The sequence below is a fragment of the Carcharodon carcharias genome, chromosome 4 (assembly GCF_017639515.1).
Source record: "Carcharodon carcharias isolate sCarCar2 chromosome 4, sCarCar2.pri, whole genome shotgun sequence".
In the NCBI taxonomy this organism is placed as follows: domain Eukaryota; kingdom Metazoa; phylum Chordata; class Chondrichthyes; order Lamniformes; family Lamnidae; genus Carcharodon; species Carcharodon carcharias.
The window spans coordinates 158,701,134-158,723,006 of record NC_054470.1 but is presented as its reverse complement, the minus strand read 5'-3'; the positions used below and the strand labels follow the sequence as shown (position 1 = coordinate 158,723,006).

General features: G+C 40.7%; 1 protein-coding gene across 3 annotated transcripts in view; it reads left to right on the top strand.

Moving 5' to 3' along the window:
- The first annotated feature begins 777 nt into the window (after positions 1-777).
- Positions 778-21,873, top strand: part of poc5 (POC5 centriolar protein homolog (Chlamydomonas)) — a 103,415-nt gene continuing 82,319 nt past the window's right edge. Inside the window, exons 1-3 of one of the 3 annotated variants that reach the window (XM_041186205.1) lie at positions 778-858; positions 6,547-6,627; positions 18,247-18,370. In XM_041186205.1, coding sequence (XP_041042139.1) covers positions 802-858; positions 6,547-6,627; positions 18,247-18,370 — 262 coding nt within the window. In that variant the 5' untranslated portion in view covers positions 778-801. Of the gene's footprint in view, positions 859-6,546; positions 6,628-18,246; positions 18,398-21,873 lie in introns of all 3 variants that reach the window. The other 2 variants (XM_041186204.1, XM_041186206.1) reach the window with 2 other exon arrangements.

Below are 21,873 nucleotides of genomic sequence, written 5' to 3'. Positions count from 1 at the left end.
ATACTACCAATTGTGACACACCTGACAACTAAGAAATTAAAAGCCATAATCAGCAATTGAGCAAATGGTTAGTTCATCTTTTTTGATGGCATTAAATAAAGGTGAAATAAGAGTATGCCTACGCCACATGGACTGCAGTGGTTCAAGAAGACAGCTCACCACCAATTTCTCACGGGCAACTAGGGAAGGGCAATAAATGCTGGCCCAGCCAACGAGACCCACATCCCGTGAATGATTTTTTTTTTTAATGTTGGCCAAAATACTGGGGAAACTGCCAGGGCTTCATCAAACAGTGCCAAGTGAGCTCAACCACCAGAACAGGTATGCAGGATTTCGGTTTAAGTGTCTAAACCAAGGGATGGTCTCTCAGAATTACTCTGGTATGTCAGCCTAGATTAGGAGTTCAACCCCACAGCCTTCTGATGTGAAGTTGAAAATATTACCAACTGGGTCAAGCACTCAGGTGCTAGTATCATTGATACATAATATTTACTATGTACAAGAAATATATTTAATTTGTAAAGGGTCCTTGGGATACCCCAGTGCATTTTACAGTACATTTTTGTGCTCACCTGAGAAAGAGCAGATACTTGCACGCAGCGGGCAAACCCCGAGACCCCATTCACTAATGTCTCTCAGCCAATCGGGCAGAAGCTTTCCGCGTCTCTCAACCATGGCAACTGTGCGTGGAGGAGCTCCGTCCAATCAAAGCACAGGGCGGTGCGGAGTGGGGGATTGCTCGCCAGACCAATCGGGATGGGTCTTGCTGCCCTGCGCCTCCAATAGCCTCGGCGGTTATTGATGTGCGGACAGTTTGAAACGGTTCGGGAAAGCGGCTGGAGGAGGCGGATAGAGATGGTAAGGTCGCCCTTGGCCAGGCTTCTGGCTTAAGTCTGTTTATATCTCAGTCACAGTGCAATTTAACTGAATTAAAGCCCACCCACCCACCTATTGTTAAAGTTTGCAATTCCATTAGCAACTAGGCGGCCGCACGTTAAGCTCCGTCCCGAGGTTTAGGCCGAATATTAAAGTCGCTGTTGAGGGACTCAATTACCGTCCCTGTAACGAAATATTACCAAGCATAGTGAAGCTTTTAGAAATACCATCATCCCATATGGGGATTCGGAGGTTGTGCAACGCTCGGGAAGCTTTTGAGAATCTGACAGAACAAAAGTCCAAATTGGCCCAAAAAAAATTGCATTCATTCCTGGATTTTTTTTCTCCCCTTGATTTCACTTCTTGCCGGAGCGAAGAAACCATTTCGGAACTCCTATCTATTGAGTAACTATATGAAATATATGAAAATGGAAGGGTTTTATGTTTTGCTAATTTTCTTTAAATGTAGCTATATGTTGCAGGGTAGAAGTAAAATGATCTTCAATCTGAATTTCGAAACCATATGGAGGTTCAGTGTCACTTCTGGTTTTCACCTGGCTTGGTGAAGGTGGGATGGGGGAGTGGGATATGGAAGGAATTTAGTTGAACTTCCAGTTTGCTTACCCAGTTTATAGTTGTTCTGCAACCCACCTTTTTATTTAAATGGATTCCAGAAATCAAAGTTAGATTCATGTTGAAGTGACTTGGTTGGTAACCCATGGCACAGGTTGTATGTTGGAGCCCTTCACCAAGCTGAGTACACAGTCTTATTTGGCCCAAGCGTGGTTCTTTGGGTTGGGATGTTAGCCTGATGCAACCTGCTTGGTTGGATGTAAAGATCCCATGCTATTATTTGAAGAGCATGGAGTTCTGGCTAAGCTCCCTTCCTCAATCCACATCATGAAAGAAAATATTGATTAACTGGTTGTTTACCTCACTATTATTTGTGGAACCTTACTATGTGGAAAATTAGGCTGCATGTTTTCCTAAGTTACTGCATTTTAATCCACTGGCTGTGAAGTGCTTTGGAATGTTTTCTGGATGTGATAAGATGCTATATCAAAGTAAGTTTGACCTTTCAATTGCCATGGGGGAGGAGTAGGCCATTCAGCCCTTGAACCTACTTTGGCACTCAATATATCTTAACTCCATTTACTTGCCTTGGCTCTGTAATACTTATTACCCTTGCCTAAAAAAAGTAGGTCTAAGAACATAGGAGTGTGAGTTGGCCATTTGAACCTGCTCTGCAATTTAGGCATCATGGTTGATCATCTACCTCTATGCTATTTTTCTCCACTATCCCTGTATTCCTTGACATCATTAATATCCAGAAACCTGTCAATTTCTATTTTGAACATGCTCAATGACTGAGCTTCCACAGCCCTCTGGGGTAGAGAATTCCAAACATTCACCACCCCCTGAAGAAATTCTCATTGAAGAAAGACTCATCTCAGTCTTAAATGGCCTGCCACTTATCCTGAGACTGTGTCCCCTGGTTCTAGACTCACCAGCCAGGGGAAACATCCAATCTACATCTACCCTGTCATGCCCTGTAAGAATTTTGTATGTTTCAATGAGATCACCTCTCATTCTTTGAAACTCTTGAATACAGGTCCAGTTTCTTCAATCTCTCCTCATAAAACAATCCTGCCATCACAGGGATCTGTCTGGTGAACATCCATTGTGTTCCCTCTGGCAAGTACAGCCTTCCTTAGATAAGTTGACCAAAACTGTACACAATACTCCAGGTCCAGATGTAATCTCACTAAGGCTCTACACAATTGCACCATGACATCTTTACTCCTGTTTTCAAATCGCCTTGTGATGAAGGCCAATATACTATTTGCTTTCCTAATTGCTTGCTGCGCCTGCATGCTAGCTTTTAGTGATTCATGAACAAGGACACCTGGGTCCTTTGGGCATTTGTACTTCCCAAGCTCTTCCAATTTAAGAAATACTCTGCCTTTCTGGGTTTTTTTCTACCAAAGTGGAAAACTTCACACTTATTCACATTATGTGCCATCTACTATGTTCTTGCCCGTTCACTTAGCCTGTCCAAAACTCTTTGAAGCCTCCTTGCATCCTCCTCATAACTCCCATTCCCACCAAGTTTTGTGTCAGCAACAAAAAATTGGAAATATTACATTTGATCCCTAACAAATTTGAGATCGGAGGTAATATACTGGTATGGATTGAGAATTTGTTAACAGATAGAAAACAGCAGGAATAAATGGTCATTCTCAGATTTACAGGCTGTTACTAGAGGGGTACCGCAATGGTCAGTGCTGGGGCCTCAGCTGTTTACAATCTTAGTTTTGGCATTCTCAGTTGATCAAGCCATAACAGCTTACTGGGGGAGGGAATTCCAGATTTCCATTCCCCTTTGTGTGAAGAAGTGTTTTCTGACATCATCTTTGAATGGCCTAGCTCTAACTTTAAAATTGATGTTCCTTTGCTCTGGACTCTCATCAGACGAAATAGTTCCTCTCTCTACCCTTTCAAAAACAATGCTGGACAGTTCCAAGTGGAGACATTTCTGTCATCTAGAAGTCTCAACGTTTGATGAGAACAGAATCAGGTCCCTACCGGACAAGCCAGCATACTGTAAAACGAGTGCCTTCACCCACCCCTCTATCACTGACTTCAAATGGGATACTTGTAATTGGATCTCCAAGTCAAGATTTGATTTCACATCAGATGAGACAACAGCAATCCAGTTGGTGAATAATTGGTTTTGCTGAGCACTCTGTTGGAGCGATGGGAGTCTCAAAGGAGCGAGTAGCCTACTTCAGCTCCTAATTCTTTTGCCTGTATCATTTGCGTATATTTAGGCTATCACCTGAATTTAACTATATTCAACTGCACTTCTGAACCCAAGTCTTTAATGTGAAAATTAAGAACTGTCTAATCTCCAACAACAATCCTTGGGACTGAGATCATGGCTGATTTGATTGTAATCTCAACTCCATATTCCTGCCTGCCCCAATAACCTTTCATCCCCTTGCTTATCAAGAATCTATCTCAGCCTTAATGACATTCAAAGATTCTGCTTCCACTGCCTTTTGAGAAAGAGCATTCCAAAGAATATCAACCCTGAGAGAAAAAAAATTCTCATCCCTGTCCTAAATGTGCAACTCCTTATTTTTGAACAGTGACTGCTAATTCTAGATTATTCCACAAGAGGAAACATCCTCTCCACAACAACCCTGTCAAGACCCCTCAGATCTCCTATGTTTCAGTCAAGTCACTTCTTACTCTATTGAACTCCAGTGGATACCAGGCCTAACCTGTCCAACATTTCCTCATAAGACAACCCACCCAATCCAGGTATTAATTTAGTAAACCTTCTCTGAACTGTTTCCAACACATTTCCAACATATATCCTTCCTTAAATAAGGAGACCAGTACTGTACACAGTACTCCAGATGTGGTCCCATCATTGCTCTATATAACTGAAGCAGAACCTCCCTACTTTTGTATTCAATTCCCCTCAATAAATGATAACATTCTATTAGCTTTCCTAATTACTTGCTGTGCTGCATACTAGTACTTTGCGATTCATGCACGAGGACACCTAGATCCCTTTGCATCTCAGAGCTCTGCAATTTCTCGCTGTTTTGGTAATATGTTCCTTTTTTATTCTTCCTGTCAAAATGGGCAATTCCACACTTTCCCACATTATACTCCATTTGCCAAGCCTTGCCTACTCACTTAACCTAACTATATCCCTTTGTAGCTTCCTTGTGCCCTCTTCACATCTGGACTTTCAGATGGAATGCAAGTTAAGAAATAAAGAAGAACTTGTATATCATAGGAGATAGTTGGGAGTGTTGTGTGTCATTCATTTAAGGGAACAAAAAGATTTAAAATCTGAGTTAATCTGTATGTTCCATCCATGAAGCTGTATTGGTAATTAGACATGAAATAACACGTTGCAGATCAAAAGTTAGATTAAGTTCTTGAGCAACAAACTGGTGATTGTAAACAGTATACAGGCAACAGGAATAGTGTTGTTTCTGAAATGTATGAAAATGGCTTACTTGTCAAATGGAGCTCTAAGTTATTTAAATTGTTCAATGTACTGTTTAATGTTATGTTGTACCCCAACAATTGCAGAAAAGCGATACTTCACTGGTTGTCAATACCTTTAACAAATTTTCTCTAGTAGGATATATTTAAAATGAATCTGATTCCATCTGAAAAATCGTTGAATGTTGAGAGCTTGAGGAGTTTGGAAAGAACATTGGGTTCAGTTGGGATGAATTTTGGAAGGAAGCAGGATAAAAATTCTTAGAGCTGGAGAAGAATGTGTCAACCTGGCTGATTTGTTAGAGATGATATGTAATCCACAAGTGCTTTAAGCTTACCTCAAGCCAGTGTCTTGGGGAAAGTAAGCTTTTGCTGCATCTTCTCTATTTAATAATGCTTTGTATACAGTTTCAATATTAGTTTTGTAACATTTTATTTGATTGCGCAGTCTTTAAAAAAAATTCCAAATGATTGATCTTTGTCAAATATACTTCCTTAATGTCTGTGCCCTCAGTTCTGGTTTCATGTGCATTACTGACTCCCTTGCCCCACTGTTAACAGTTGTGCCTTCAGCTGTTTAAACTTTAAGTCTTGAAATTGCCCCCCTAAGCCTATCCACCCCTCCTTTTAAGATGCACCTTCAATCTACCACTTTTACCAAACCTTTGGTCACCTGTCCTAGTGTCACCTCCATTGGCCATCAATTTTTTTTTTGTGCTCTCATTCCTGTGCTTTAGGATGTTTTACCACGTTAACAATGCTATATAAATGCAACTTCTTTGACTTTCATGGAAAATGATTAATACTGCAAATAATCTTTGCTCATATTGAGGCCTGCTACTTGATGAGGAGCTCTTGCACTGCCTGGATTATAGCAGAGCTTGGAGAAATGAGCTGCATTGTGCTCACTGAGCTTCAGCTCTTAATTGGATTCCTTAAAGAGTTGTTGAGATTTGGAAATCTCAATTAAACGTGTAAGTCAGCTGATTGACCAAGATTTCATGGAAAGTTTACGGCATAGGAAGAGACCACTTGGCCCATCATGTTGGACAATTTTTTTTAATTGTAGAGCTTTAAATGTAGCTGAAATGTGAGATCGTTCTGTTAAATTAGCATGTTTCATTGGTGATGTCATTTGAGTTTACATTTTCAATTTTATTCTCATAGAAAAGACTTTTATACTGTGCCATTCTGAGCTAAGAATTTCTCCAGAGCATGAAAATTGATGTAATGTTTAAGACTTTGATTTTGGTGAACTAGAAATTTCCCTATTCAATTCTTTGTGCAGTATTTAGTCTTTTTTTTAAGGCACTGGTGGCATACTCTTTACTTTCTGGGGAAAACACTCCTTAAGGGTAAGTTTGAATTCAAAGGTTTCACATATCCTTTTAAGATTGCAATAGTGAACAGACCAGCTGAATTGTCTACAGTGAGCCATCTGTTTGTATCTGTGACTGCAAAAAGCAAATTATGCACAATATCTGATGGGTGTTCAGGTTAAGCTGAGGTCAGCAAGATTAATAACTGCCAGGTCACAGGGAGATTGGAATAGTAAACAGATGAAATTGAAATTTTATTAATTTGTTTTTCTTTTGGGCCGAGGTCAGTACCTAAATCAATTGATTTATTTCTCTTGCACAGATGTCCTCCGATGAGAGGATTTCCAGCCCTATGCTGCCTAAAGATTCAGATCCGGGTAGTTCAGTTTCTTCTGATCTACAGGTAGGAAGGACAAGTTTCATGTTTAAGTATTCAAGATAAACATAATTAAGCATAATTTTTATATATTAAAATCATATCTCATTCTTTTACCTCTAATAGTATGGTACTATGTGCTAAATATGGCTCTCTTACTGGCAGAGTTGTTCTACATATTGACATTTGCTGAGGAGTTGTCTTCAGCTTTTGTGTATATAAATCTACTGGATTAATTTTTTTTATGTGCAAGTATGACTGTTCTGAGCATTAGTAACCCCATGTGCTGTTGGCAATATCTCTCATCAAGAAATAAGACATCTTGATTCAGTCAGTTGTCCACATGAATTTGCACTACTGCATTCATGAATGAAAGTTAATGGGATATTTTTCCTGCAGCCTGGGGAAAAAAAGACAGCAGTATGTTATTACTTGGTGCCAACTGTCATATAGCATTGAAATCATCAATAAGTAGAGCTGAGCATTTATCTTCTGATTTGTCCTCCAGGCGTATTCATCCCATGTAGTTTGGTTGTGATTACTCAATGGAAAGCTCAGTGTTTGTAATTGGAGTTGGTGCATAACATCACACTTAAGTTAATAATCCTTTTGATAAAGTTAGTGTACACTCGCTTCTGTTTCAGAAGGTGATGGGTTTAACCTCAGTCCAGAGACTTCACATAATCCAGACTGACACTTAGTGCAGTACTCAAAGAATGTCGACTGTCAGAGATGTTGCCTTTTGGGTGAGACATTAAATCAAGGCCTCCTGTCCACCCCCTGAGATAGATGTTAAAGATCACAAGGCACTGTTCAAAGAAGAGCCGGGGAATTTCATCTCTGATGGCATGGCCAAGATTATCATTCAACAGTATTGAAAGAATATCTGGCCATTTAGCTTATTGCAAAATATTGCACTTGTGGTGCATTATTTATAAGTCTGCCTGATATCCTTAATAATGTATATATTGCATGCTATTATCTACCCAGTGTGTGTTCTTCATAGGTCAGCAAGTATTTATTTGCTGTTCAAAGTGTAATGGAGGGATTTGATGCAAAAATGGTTGAAAATATTTTCTATCCTTCCACTACCACCTTTCCCCATGCCTTCTACATTGTACATCTTAAGACCAAAACTTTACTGTTTCAAATCTAGCAATTTTAGACATAGCGGAAGAATTGCTGCTCCCATCACTCTTGCAACATGGGTTGTTTAGGTGGATGGGCAAAACAATGGTAAATGGAGCTCAGTGTGAAGTATGAGATTATCTTTGGAGAGGAGGAGCAAAGGGATTTGGGTATCCATGTACATTTAGGTGCACAGGTACAAAAAGTAATTTTAAAAATGACTAATGCAATGTTGGCTTTTATCTGAAGGGGATTGGAATGTAAACATGAAGTGATGCTTTGTTTGTATAGACCCTTGTTTAAAGCCCATTTAGAATAGTTTTGGGCACTGCACCTCAGGAAAGATCTTGAAAGGGGTGCACAGTAGATTCACCAGAATAATAACAAGACTTAGAAAGTTATATTAGAAGGGCTGGTTGCATTTCCTTGAGTTCAGAAGATTAAGAAGTGACCTAATCAATATGTTTGAAATAAGGGATCTGCTGGATAGATACAGAGGAACTATTCCTAGGCCATTAAGGAATGCAATCAGGAAGTACATTTTTACACAAGGGTGGAAATCTGAAGATCTCACACGTGCTTGCACTCACAAGTGTGTGAACGGTAGACTTATTGAATTTTTAATGGCTGAGATCGGTAGTTAATAGCTAAAAGAATGACATAAGATTTTACGTTTTAAGACTTCTACTGTAACAAACAGACTAAAAGCACTAGTGGCTAACATTTTTGGTAGGCAGCTTGTACTTCAGAAGAGAACTCCCCATTTTAGTTTTGACGCAACTGAAAACCCCAGCTCTCAGGTATACCTTACACTATCCCTTAACTAGACATTCCATTTTCCTGGACCCACTTCAAAGTGATTCTGAGTTCCCACGGGTCAACTTCTATTCTTTCCCTTTCCCAGCTGGGTGACTTTTAGCCTCAGAACTGCCTTTCACAATGGGGTTTTTTTCTAGCGTTTCTCCCTCTGGTGTAAGCTAGACGAGTCTCCAACTTTGCTTCAAACCTTGACAAATTTAGTCTTTTCAATCTGAGTGAGAGTTCCCACCCGGAGTCCTGTGTGTTTGAACTTTAGACTTTCGACCACTAGCTCCTCTCTCTCCTGTTGATCCTGACACAGTGGTCAGTGTCTGTGAGTTTCAGCGTTATCTTAGAAACCTCCTCCCCTCCTCCCATCTCCATGGTAATATGAGTCACATAGGCCTTGTTTCCAGGTAGAATTCTAATTTCAAATTAAATGGACAGCTTAAAGCATAACTGTTTACAACCTAACATTCTTAACACCTACCTGGACTTTGTTTAGACTGCTAGTCTCCAGTGTAAAAACAGGTGTTGCTGCCACTGTCCAAGTGTGAATACCTTATACTTTTACCCCGGGCTTCCCTTTGATCTTTAGCAGTCACATTACCCATGCCTCTTGTCAAGCAAACATAGGCTAGGAAACCTCTTGCTGATCAACTATTGCCCCCCTCCCCCTGCTGATCAACAATTGCCCCCCTCCCCAGTTGATGAACCAGTGCTCTTCCATGTTGAACATCAATTGGAAGAAGCACTGAAGGTGGCAAAGGCACAGAATGTGCTTTGGGTGGGGGCTTCAATGTCCATCACCAAGAGTGGCTTGGTAACAGCGCTACTGACTGAGCTGGCTGAGGCCTAAAGGACGTAGTGGGCAATTGGGTCTGCAGCAGGTAGTGAGAGAACCAACAAGAGGGAAAAGCATACTTGACTTCGTCCTCAACCATTTAACTGTCGCAGATGCATCTGTCCATGGCATTATTGGTAGGAGTGACCACAGTACGGTTCTTGTGGAGATGAAGTCCCATCTTCATCTTGAGGAAAACCCTCCATCATGTGATGGAGCACTACTGTGCTAAATGGGATAGTTTGAACAGGTCCAGCAATTCAAAACTGGGCATCCATGAGGCACTGTGTGCCATCAGCACCAGCAGAATTGTATTGAACCAGAATCAATAACCTCATGGCCTCGCAATTCCACACCCTTACCAACGAGCAGCGTATCAAACCTAGTTTTTTTTTATTCATTCACGGGATGTTGGCTTCGCTGGTTGGGCCAGCATTTATTGCCCATCCCTAGTTGCCCTTGAGGTAGTGGTGAGCTGTCTTCTTGAACCATTACAGTCCATGAGGTATAGGTACACCCACAGTGCTGTTGGGAAGGGAGTTCCAGGATTTTGACCCAGTATCAGTGAAGGAATGGCAATATGTTTCCTAGTCAGGATGGTGAGTGATTTGGAGGGGAACTTCCAGGTGGTGGTGTTCCCATCTATCTGCTGCCCTTGCCCTTCTAGATGGCAGTGGTCAAGGGTTTGGAAGGTGCTGTTGAAGGAGCCTTGGTGAATTCCTGCAGTGCATCTTGTAGATGGTACACACTGCTGCTACTGTGCATCGGTGATGGAGGGAGTGAATGTTTATGGATGTGGTGCCAATCAAGCGGCCTCCTTTGTCCTGGATGGTGGCAAGCTTCTTGAGTGTTGTGGGAGCTGCACTCATCCAGGCAAGTTGGGAGTATTCCATCACGCTCCTGACTTGCGGACAGGCTTTGGGGAGTCAGGAGGTGAGTTACTCATCACACGATTCCTAGCTTCTGACCTACTTTTGTAGCCACAGTATTTATATGGCTGGTCCAGTTCAGTTTCTGGTCAATGGTAACCCCCAGGATGTTGATAGTGGGGGGATTCAGCGATGATAATGCCATTGAGCATCAAGGGGCGCTGGTTGGATTCTCTCTTGTTGGAGATGGTTATTGCCTGGCACTTGTGTGGCACAAATGTTACTTGTCAGCCCAAGCCTGGATATTGTCCAGGTCTTGCTACCTTTGGATATGGATTGCTTCAGTATCTGAAGAGTTGCAAATGGTGCTGAACATTGTGCAATCATCAGCAAACATCCCACTTCTGACCTGGTGATGGAAGGAAGGTCATTGATGAAGCAGCTGAAGATGGTTGAGCTGAGGACACTACAATGAAGAGTGCAGGAGGGCATGCCATGAGTAGCAATAGGCATACCTAAAAATGAGGTGACAACTTGGTGAAGCTACAGCACTTGCACACCTAACAGCGGAAGCAGCATGCGATAAACAGAGCTAAATGATCCCACAATCAACGGATCGGATCTAGGCTTTGAAATCCTGTCATATCCAGTTGTAAATGCTGATGGAAAATTAAACACCTCACTGGAGGAGGAGGCTCCACAAATATCCCCATCACCAATGATGGGGTAGCCCAGCACAGCAGCGCAAAAGATTAAGGCCCACATTCTGTGAAACAGTAAATAAAGAAAAAAAAAAACCTTCATTTTACCCTAAGTTAAAGATGCAATCCCCAAACACAATAACCTTTTAAACTCCATATTTGCAACAACAGTTTCTCTCTCTCTCAACTCTGTCCTGATCCCTAATTGATTCTGAATTTTTTATTCTTTTGCATGGATGTGTTTTCTAGTAAATGATACATTGAGTTTAATTCTTAGAATATGAATGTAGATTTATGAAAATGGTTCCAGGTATAACCTTGTGTATTACACCTGATTCCATTTCTCTCCTCCCAGTCACTGTAATAAAAAAAATTGCGACTTGCCATAAATTATAGTACAGAGAACATGTTTTGTGTAGAGCTCCAGTTTTTTGTGGAGCTCAACATTACAATTAACTATTTTAGAGTCAGTCACTGAGGTACAAAAGACACTTTGACTTTCATCTAGCATTTGAATTATTCTGTCATGGCTGTAGGAAACATTCAGGGTGCAACAAAGTTATTAGCTTGTTTGTAGCCTTGAATTCATCAAACTATGCAAAGTAGAAGGCTTTTGTCTTATTCAGCAGTGGGACCGTGAAAGGAGCATTTATTTGCAACTTAAAGTATTCTCATACATTTCTTAAGAGTGTTATCAAAAAATTGGGCACTGAGTCACACGAAGTATTAGGACAGATGACTGAAAACTTAAACGGGGAGGTTTTGAGGGTCATCTCAAAGGGCACAAGAGATTTTTGGGGGGGAACTTGAAGAGTTAAAGCCTAGAGGGCTGAAGGCACAGCTGCCAATGCTGGAGAGATTTAAAATCTGAGATCCTAACAATGGAGGAGCACAGACATTAGATGGTTGGTGTGAGGGGGCATATGGAGGTGAGAGGAGGTTACCTACATTAGGAGGGACAAGGCCACAAAGACATTTAAAAATAATGTCCATTATAAAATCTGAAGAGGGGATGTTCGCCGTTGATTGCGCAATCGTCACCATTTGCAACTCCTCAGATACTGAAGCAGCCAATGTCCGAATTCAGTAAGATCTGGACAATATCCAGGCTTGGGCTGACAAGTGGAAAGTAACATTCATGCCACACAAGGGCCAGGCAATGACAAGAGAGAATCTAACCATCGCCCCTTGACATTCAATGACATTACCATTGCTGAATCCCTCACTATCAACGTCCTGAGGGTTACCATCCACCAGAAACTGAACTGGACTAGCCATATAAACACTGTGCTACAACAGCAGGCCAGAGGCTAGGAATTCTGCGGCAAGTAATGAGGTGAGTAACTCGCCTCCTGACTCCCCAAATCCTGTCCGCCATCTACAAGGCATAAGTCAGGAGTGTGATGGAATACTCTCCACTTGTCTTGAGTGCAGCTCAACAACAGTCAAGAAGTTTGACACCATCCAAGACAAAGCAGCTCACTTGATTAGCACTTCATCAATAAACATTCAGTCCCTCCACCAACGCACACTTGCAGCAGTATTTACCATCCAAGATGCACTGCAGGGCTCACTAAGCCTCCTTGTACAGCACCTTCCAAACCCACAACTATGGCCATCTCGAAGGACAAGGGCAGCAGACACAATGGAATACCACCACCTGGAAGTTCCCCTCCAAACCACTTGCCATCTTGACTTGGAACTATGCCACCACTCCTTCACTGCCACTGGGCCAAAATCCTGGAACTCCCTCCCTAACACCACTGTGAGTGTACCTACAACACATGTATTGCAACAGTTCAAGAAGGAAGTTCACCACCACCTTCTTGAAGGCAATTAGGGATGGACAATAAATGCTAGCCCAGCCAGCGTTGCCCACATTCCATGAACAAATAAAACATAAAATTGCCTAACTGGAAATGGATGTAGTTCAGTGAAAATGGGGTACTGGGTGAACGGGACTCAGTCATAAAGCCATTACGGCACAGAATCAAGACCATGCTGGATCTCTAGACTAACCCAGTCAGTCATATATCCCACTTTATCCCCATAGCCCTGAATGTTTTTCCCTCGTGTGCCTGTCCAATTTCCTTTTGAAATCATGTAGCATCTCCACTTCAATCACCCTCATAGGCAGAGTTCCAGGTCATTACCAATCGCATTTTTAAAAAAAAAATTCTTCCTCGCATCCCCTTGCATTTCTCCCTCAAAACCTTAAAGCTGTGTCCCCTGGTCCTTGTTTCATCATTAATGGGAACAGCTTTTATTTGACTACTTTATCCAAACATGTCATAATCTTGTACACTTTTATCAAATCTCCCCTTAATCTCCTTTGCTCCAAGGGAAGCACCTCCAGCTTCTCCAGCTAACCTTGTAACTAAAATCCCTGTCCCTGGACTCATTCTGGTAAATCTCGATGCATCCTCTGAAGAACCTTCACATTCTTCCTAAAGTATGGTGACCAGAACTGGACTTAATGCTCCAACTTGTGGCCTAACTAGAAATTTATGAAGGTTCAACATGACTTCCCTGCTTTTGTACTTGTACCTCTATTTATGAAGCCCAAGATCCCACATGCTTCACTATTTGCTCTCTCAATATGTTCTGCTGCCTTCAATGCACATGAACCTCTAGGTCACTCTGTCCATGCACACTCTTTAGAACTGTGTCATTTAGTCTATATGGCCTCTCCCTAACCTTCTACCAAAATGCATCACCTCCCATTTCTTTGCATTAAGTTCCATATGCCACTCGTCTGCATATTCTGTTAGCATTTCTATGTGCTGTTACAGTTGGTATCATCCTTGCTGTCTGTCAAATTTAGTATCATTAGCAAATTTTGAACTTGTACTCTGTATTGCAAAATTCAAGCCATTGATCATAAATCAAAAAAGCAGTGGTCCTCGCAGACCCTTGGAAAACACCAATGTCGACCATCCTCCAGTCTGAAAAACGCCCATTACCACTACACTCTGTTTTCTATCTTTAAGCTAATTTTTTATCCAAGCTGACACTGACCCTCCCATTACATGAGCCTCAATTTTAATAACCAGCCTTTTTTATGGTACTTTGTCAAAGGCTTTCTTAATATCCATAGAGACAACATCTATTGCTTTCTCTTCATTGACCTTCCCTGTTACTTCAAAACATTCAATTAGATTAGTCGAGCACAATCTGCCATTAACAAGTCTGTGCTGGCTGTTCTTAATTAGCTTGATGCTGCCAGACCTGCTGAGTTTTTCCAGGTAATTTTGTTTTTGTTTTGGATTTCCAGCATCCGCAGTTTTTTGTTTTTATTTTTGTTTTTACCTCTCCAAGTGTCTGATTTCTTTTCTTCCCTGATTATTGTTTCTAAAACTTGACCCACCACTGATTTTAAACGGACTGGCACACAGCTATGAGGACTGTCTTTACACCCTTCCTTGAAAAAGGATGTCATATTTGCCACTCCAATCCCCTGGCTCCTCCTTTCTACCTAAGGAAGATTGGAAGATTATGGGAAGCCATTGCACTATCCCCACTCCCATTAGCAACCTGAGATGCAAATTATCTGGACCAAGCAATTTTATCTACTTTAAGCATAGCCAGCCTTTCCACTATATCCTGTGTATCAATTTTCACCCCATCCATTAACTCTAATATTTTTTGAGCATCCCCCCTTACTACGCACTTACAGAAAGTACTCAAAGTATCCTACCCTTACCCTGTGCTTCTAAACATATATCATCCTCTTTGTCTCTAATAAGATCCACCCTGCCTCTTGCTACCCACTTACTATCTACATGCTATTAGAAGATTTTTGGATTCCCTTTTATGTTAACTGCCATTCTTTTCTCATTTTCTCATTGCTTGTTTTATTTTCCTCTTCTCTTAACCCATTGTATTTGGCCTGGTTCATTTTTGAGATGTAAGTTATGTCTTGTAAGCCTTGATGCATTCGCATTTGCACCACACTTTAGATGGGATTGTGTTGAATTTAAATACAAGCTATATTTAGATTGTAGATATTTTCTTTAATTTGCAATTATGAAATTTTCACTGTCATTTTGTATGGTTTTTCAAATTAAATAAGTTTTCAAAACAAAAGTCTGAACTCTGGACCCTTTTTATTTTCCATATCTTTTTGATCATTATCTGGAGTATTTTTACATTCACATGAGGACTACTGAAGGGCTTGATGTAACCTTTCATACAACATTCTATTTCACATCAATTTTGTTTCACTGCAAGAGGCCCTAGTGCATGCCAAAATGTAATTAGGACTGAGAATAATATTAGCTGCCTTAATCACAAACTCCTGTGGACCAAGCAAAACCAAATACTAAACTGGACAATATCTAATGGTGCACAATTTAATGTGGACATAATTGCTAATGATGATCAGTTACAGTTTTAGTTTTAGCCTTTGTTACCTCCAGATCTGACTATTCAAATGCACTTCAGGCTAGCCTCGCACATTCTACCTTCTGTAAACTTGATCATCCAAAATTCTGATGCCCATGTCCTTACTCACCCTAAGCCTTATTTGCTCATCACACCTGTGCTCACTGACCTACAATGGCTCCGAGTCAAGTAGCGTCTCTTTAAATTCTCATCCTTGTTTACAAATCTCTCCACAGCCTCATCCCTCCCTATGTCTGAGCCACGCCCCCCTCCCCAGCTCCAAAACTCTCCAATATCCGTGCTTATCTAATTCTGGCCCTTTGAGCATCCCCAATTTTGATTGTTCCATCATTGGTGGCCATGAATTCAGCTGCCTAGGCCCTAAGGTCTAGGATTTCTTCCTAAACCTCTCCGTCTCTCTATTTTGCTTTCCTCCTTTTAAGATGCTTCACTTTGACCAAGCTTTTCATTATCTTTCCTAATATTGCCATTTGGCTTAATGTCAAATTTCACTCCTGTGAAGCATTTGGGATATTTCATTATGTTAGTGGTGCTATATGTTATGTAAGTTGTGATGGCGGTGGACAACTGGTGTTGAAAAGTGAGTGGATTAAAAAAATAATATTGAAAGAAGCAGAGAAAGGGAATAATTCTGGATTTAGTCAAATACATTTGAGAGTTAAGAATCTCAACACTATATGAAAGATTTATAACAGAGACCTGAAGGGACTTATTTTCCCCTTAATGTGTGATATAAATGAGACCTGGCTTATACAATATGCACAGAAGCTACTTTTCTTTAACATCCTACTGGGCTCTCCGTAAAGCCTGAGCCTTGTGTTATGATGTGGCGGGTAGCATGTGCCAGACTGACCAAATCCCACGCTATCACAACAATTTTGCAATTTGTATTTATTATGAGAAAATTTGTGCACTGAAGTCAGAAGTAACGAGTCCACTGCCACCTTTAGATATTTTAAAGACTAAATTAAAACATTTATTGACAAAAGAAAAGAACGCTTAAACACAAGATTTCTGTTACACAGCTACATTTAGTTTTACAACGGTTCTCACAAGTTATATTCTTAGCTGGACTCCCAACTACATTCCCCTTTCAGGCAACAGTCCAAAATAGATTATTAATCAATAATATATCCAGCAAGATTACCACAAGCACCCAATGTAGCTGTAAGGGAGGCATTTCACAGCTTCTCGCTCCCTCTCTCTGGACAATGGATTTCCAAGACTTCTTTAAAAAAAAACCTTGAACGCTGGAACAAGCAAGTGCTGCTCTCAGGTGGCTAGAGGCTGCTTCTTCACAAGTCTCTTTCACACAGCCAAGACCTCACATGGCCACACCCCATACAGCTTTCCATCTTTCTTCAAATATATTTTCTCCTTTTTGATCTGTAAATTCCATTGTTTCCACCTGTCTTTGTAATTTACTTTTCCCAGAATATAAAAGTCTTTTATGTTGTCATTATGCCCATCACTTTTGGGAAAAGTAAATGTAACAGCTTTGCCTTATTTACCTTGCCAGTTGTAAACATCTTACCTTGTCCCTTTGGAAAGCCAACAACCTCTCCACTTACCCAAAAATGCAAATTCCATTTTACTTAGCTCCTCCATTAGCATTTCAAATGCCTGGTTTTTACACTTAGTCCCCTTTGATGATTCAAACCTTGCAGTCTAATAGTCTGCAGTTAACTTAAATTATTCACACACTCAGAAACACGCACACAAACATAAGCCTGCTTTAAAGTATCCCACAGTAATATTTGCAAAAATATGATAGTTCCTTTACGCTTGACATTTTGTTCTTTTAGCTGTTTTTCTTTCACCTCATTTACAGTTTTCATCAAAATAATGAACAGTGCGAAATCAATCTTCAAACCCATTAGAATTCCAGAATATGCTTTAGTACAATTTAAATTTTGTTAGTCACAGTAACTTAGTGTACTTGATGTGTGATAAAGGTGGGTGGGTGGTGCCTTGATTTTTCTCATTTTAGATAGGTGTTGTACCCATGCGGTATGTGTTCAAACTCAAACTGAAAATTAAGCTCTTATGTTATGTTATGCATTCATCAAATTTTAAGTGATTGTCCAAAATTGAATCTCAGATTTGACTGTGTAGTCCTAAACTTACTGAGATGTAGTACTAAATACATTACAGGAAGGTTAACCTGGTGTAATCAATACTATGGCTGGACCTTTAAACTTTGGCAAGAGTGTAAATTAAGTAGTAACAGGGTGTTTGTTTCGCTATTATAAAAAAAAATATTATTCAGCGTGTATAACAGATGGATGACCTGCCACCCCCATTTTATGCTTTCGCTGAAGTCAAAGTTCCATCCTATGATAAAGTGAATATGATGCTAATGGTGTATTGGCTTAACTACTTTTGAAATATTTTGGAAATTACACCACCAGAGACCAAAGCTGACTCCTAGGAAGTGATTTACCTGAAGTTTTTCATTGTAGCAGGAACCCTGTGGTGTCAAAACTTAAGATATTTTGGCTTTAAGATGAGTCTGAGAAGATTGAATGTACTAAAATTAGCTAATGTAAAATGTAATTATTACAATTAGCCTATTGATTTTAAAGCTAAAATCAAGCCAGAAAATACTGGAAATACTCTGATTAGGCAGCATCTTTGGAGTTCGAAGCAAAGTTAATATTTTGAATCAAAATAACCATTGATGAGAGGTCATTGACCTGAAATGTTCCAATTCTTTCCCCACAGATACTGCCCCATTTAAGTATTTCCAGCATCCATAGTATTTTGCTTTTGCACTTAAGGTTAATTCTGCTCAGTTTTTTTTTCTATCCTGAGTGCACCAGATGTGGTTATTTTGAAGGAATAGGTTGTTTTTTTTTATAAAAAGTGCTAAATGCGTTTCTTTCTTTCTTCTGCCTGTAAGGACGAGTATGAAGAGCTCTTACGTTATGCAGTAGTAACTCCAAAGTGGGATTCTGGTGCCCTCAAACAGCCACATTATGTAACAAAGCTTGCAACAGGCAGCAAAGATTCAAGTACAATAAAAGGTGACCAACTTCCTCAGCATTTTGCAGGTGAAGATGTTTCAGATTAATACAGTCTTAGTGCTTTCCAAAGTTTCCTTTAAAACTGCACCAACCAAAGATAATTAAACTTTCTATAGTGCAAATTTTAGCCTACTCTACAGTTTTTTTATAATCATTGTTAGAAATCTACAATTTTGACTTTATGCGAAGGTTGAGTAAGTTATGTAAGTGTCCGTCTTGGCTCAGTGGTAACACTCTCTTGTTTTTGAGTCGGAAGATTGAGAGTTTGAGTCCCATTCCAGAGACTTGAACACAATCTAGGCCTACAATTAAGTGTAATAATACAGCCTACTGCCCTTGCTGCTGATGTCCTGCACTACCGGAGGTGTCATTTTTTCCAGTAAGTCATATGCCCCCTTATGTTTGGAGATGGATGTAAAAGATCCCATGTGTTACGAAAAGGAGATAAGTGAAGCCCTTGTCCCCTTTCCCTAACTGTCCGTAATAAGTGCATTTTTGCAAAAGAGGTTGGGTATGTTCTCAACCCCTGAGCATGTGGTCAAATTTTAAATAATCAGCAGCATGTTTTTGTGGGTTTAAACAAAGGAAGAGATTCTTCATGCTTTCACCCCAAAAGTCTAAATGTTACATCACTCACTCACATATGCACATTCAAGAAAGATGCAGTTCAAGAGGATGATGCACATTTACAAGTTGTGAACAAAAAACTTTAATGGTTCACATGTTTGGCTCGTCATTGGAAAAATAGTCATTGTGGGCCCGTTGAAGGTGGTTCACTCCAAAAAGGTAGTCCAAGTGGTTTCAATAACTCGGGTTGTATATCTGTGTTGTTATAGGATTCCTTCAAGGAGATGGCTCTTCAGCAGCTCACAAAGTACGTTACCTGTGGGTATTCTTACCAAATCGTCAAGTTTCTGTTCTGATAGACTTTTGAAAAGGAATAGCTGGGGCGAACTTAAGATATAGCAGTTTCCATGTTTAAAAAGGCATGGAGCTACTACCCTTTTCGGCTGCTGATGCCCTGTGGGTGGCATTCTGTGTAAACTGCCCAGTTTCTCGCTGGTTCTTGGGATAATAGATGCGCTACCTGTAGCCAGTTTCAGTCACATGACCAATACTTCTATTGTCCACCCAAAATGGTTCAAAGCTAGAAACCGTTGCTATACAATGCAGAATGGGTGGGCCATTCACAACCACTTGTGGTTAACTACTTCCTGCAGCGCACATTTGTTAAATTTTGGACATTTAAACATGAAGTCTGGAACATCAGGGCATAAGAAAAAGGAGCAAGAGTCGACCACATGGCCTGTTCAAGCCTGCTCTGCCATTCAATACGATCATGGCTGATCTTACCATTGACCAGAAACTGAACTGGACTAGCCATATACATACCATGGCTACAAGAGCTTTCAGAGGCTAGGAATCCTGCAGCCAGTAACTCGCCTGCTGACTCCACAAAGCCCGTCCACCATCTGCAAGGCACAAGTCAGGAGTCTGATGAAATACTCTCCACTTGCCTGGATGAGTGCAGCTCCAACAACACTCAGAAGCTTGACACCATCCAGGACAAAGCTGCCCACTTGATTTGCACCCTGACTGCAATCATTCACCCCCTCCACCTCCTCATGCACACTGGCTGCAATGAGTACCATCTACAAGGATGCACTGCAGGAACTCACCAAGGCTCCTTAGACAGCACCTTCCAAACCTATAACTGCTACCATCAAGAAGGACACAGGCAGCAGACACATGGGAACATCACTACCTGGAAGCTCCCCTCCAAGGCACACACCATCCTGACTTATAAATATATCACTGCTGTTTCTCTGTCGCTGGGTCAAAATCATGGAACTTCCTCCCTAATAACACTGTGGGTGTACCTACACCACGGACTGCACCGGTTCAAGAAGGCAGCTCACTACCACCTTCTCAACGGCAATTAGGGATGGGCAGAAAATGCTGGCCAAGCCAACGATGACTACATCCCATGAGTAAATTTTTTTAAAAACTTTGGGCTTTAACCCTATAGTCCCATCCGCTCCCCATCTCCTTAGTTCCTTGAGAAACCAAAGATCTGTCTATCCCAGCCTTAAATGTATTCAGCGATGGAGCACCCTCAACTCTCTGGGGTAGAGAATTCCAAAGATTCACAAGCCTTCAAGTGAAGAAATTTCTCCTCATCTCAGTCCTAAATGATTGGCCCCATATCCTGAGACTGTGCCTCCATGTTTTAGATTTCCCGAGCAATGGAAAAGGACCTCTTGGCGTCCACCCCATCAAGCCCCTCAGAATTTTATAGGTTTCAATGAGATTGCCGCTCATTCTTCTAAACTCCAGTGAAATATAAGCCCAGTTTACTTAGTCTCTCATCATAAGACAACCCCCGTCATCCCAGGGTCTAATTTAATGAACCTTGCTGTACTGCTTCCAATGCAAGTATGGAAATCTGTTGACTTGAGTTTTGGGTAAACCATAAGCAATAGCAGTGTAAATTCCACAAATGTGTTTCCACTAGGTATGTCCATTCAATGGGGAGGCATTCTATCCATCGTTATTCAATTATGAGCTTTTCAAAGGATTGAAACTCTTCTGAGTCAATGCAGAAATTGCAAAAGTTACCTTACCTCCAGCAGCCATCTTAACAGTCTTATTAGCGCCCATTCTTAAATAAGAGACGGCTCCAGAAAATTATATACTGAATGCAGCATATGTTTAAAGGTGTGAATAGGACTGTGCATGACATATGGCGCTATTTGAAGAGCAGATAAATTACCCTGGTGTTCTGGCCACTATTTCTCCCTCAACCAACATTATTAACTGTGGATTAACCGGTAATTTATTGTGTTGCTGTTTATAGGACCATACTTTATTCAAACTGACTGCCCTGTCTCCAAATTACAATGGTGGCCCCACATCAACAGTAATACATTTGCTGTAAAGCACAATGGAATATCATGTAAGGTGCTATATAAATGCATGTTCTTTCTGTCGCACAGAAGATTTGCCTTTGTACAATAAAGGGAGAGGAGAAATTAGCTAGGGAGTGCTGTTCTTAAGAAATAATCCTACTAGTGCAATTACTTTTGACAGCTCCTGGAGTTTGCTTTGTTGGGGAAAGGATTTTTCAGTGTTCAAGAAATCCAGCCAAGTCTGAAAGTTATACTGCCTCCTAAATCATCTATTATTCATGCTCAATGCTTATCATTTTCAAGAGTTAATTGATTTCATTTTGTATTATATGTGGCTTATATTACTGAAGCAACAACGAGCGGAAAAATACTTGCAAGCTGCCTCTGCTACATAAATACCTCTTCTTTCCCAATTAGAGGGGAGTCAGAAAGACAAAGTAGACATATCAAGTGTTCTCCCCACAGAATGGTTGCTGGAATGTGAGATTGAACTCCTTTCCAAGAACAAATGTTAGCTCTTATGGGTAAAGTGTAACATTTTTAAAAGGCCAGATGCAAATACAAACCTTGCTTAGAGTTGGAAACTGATACTCT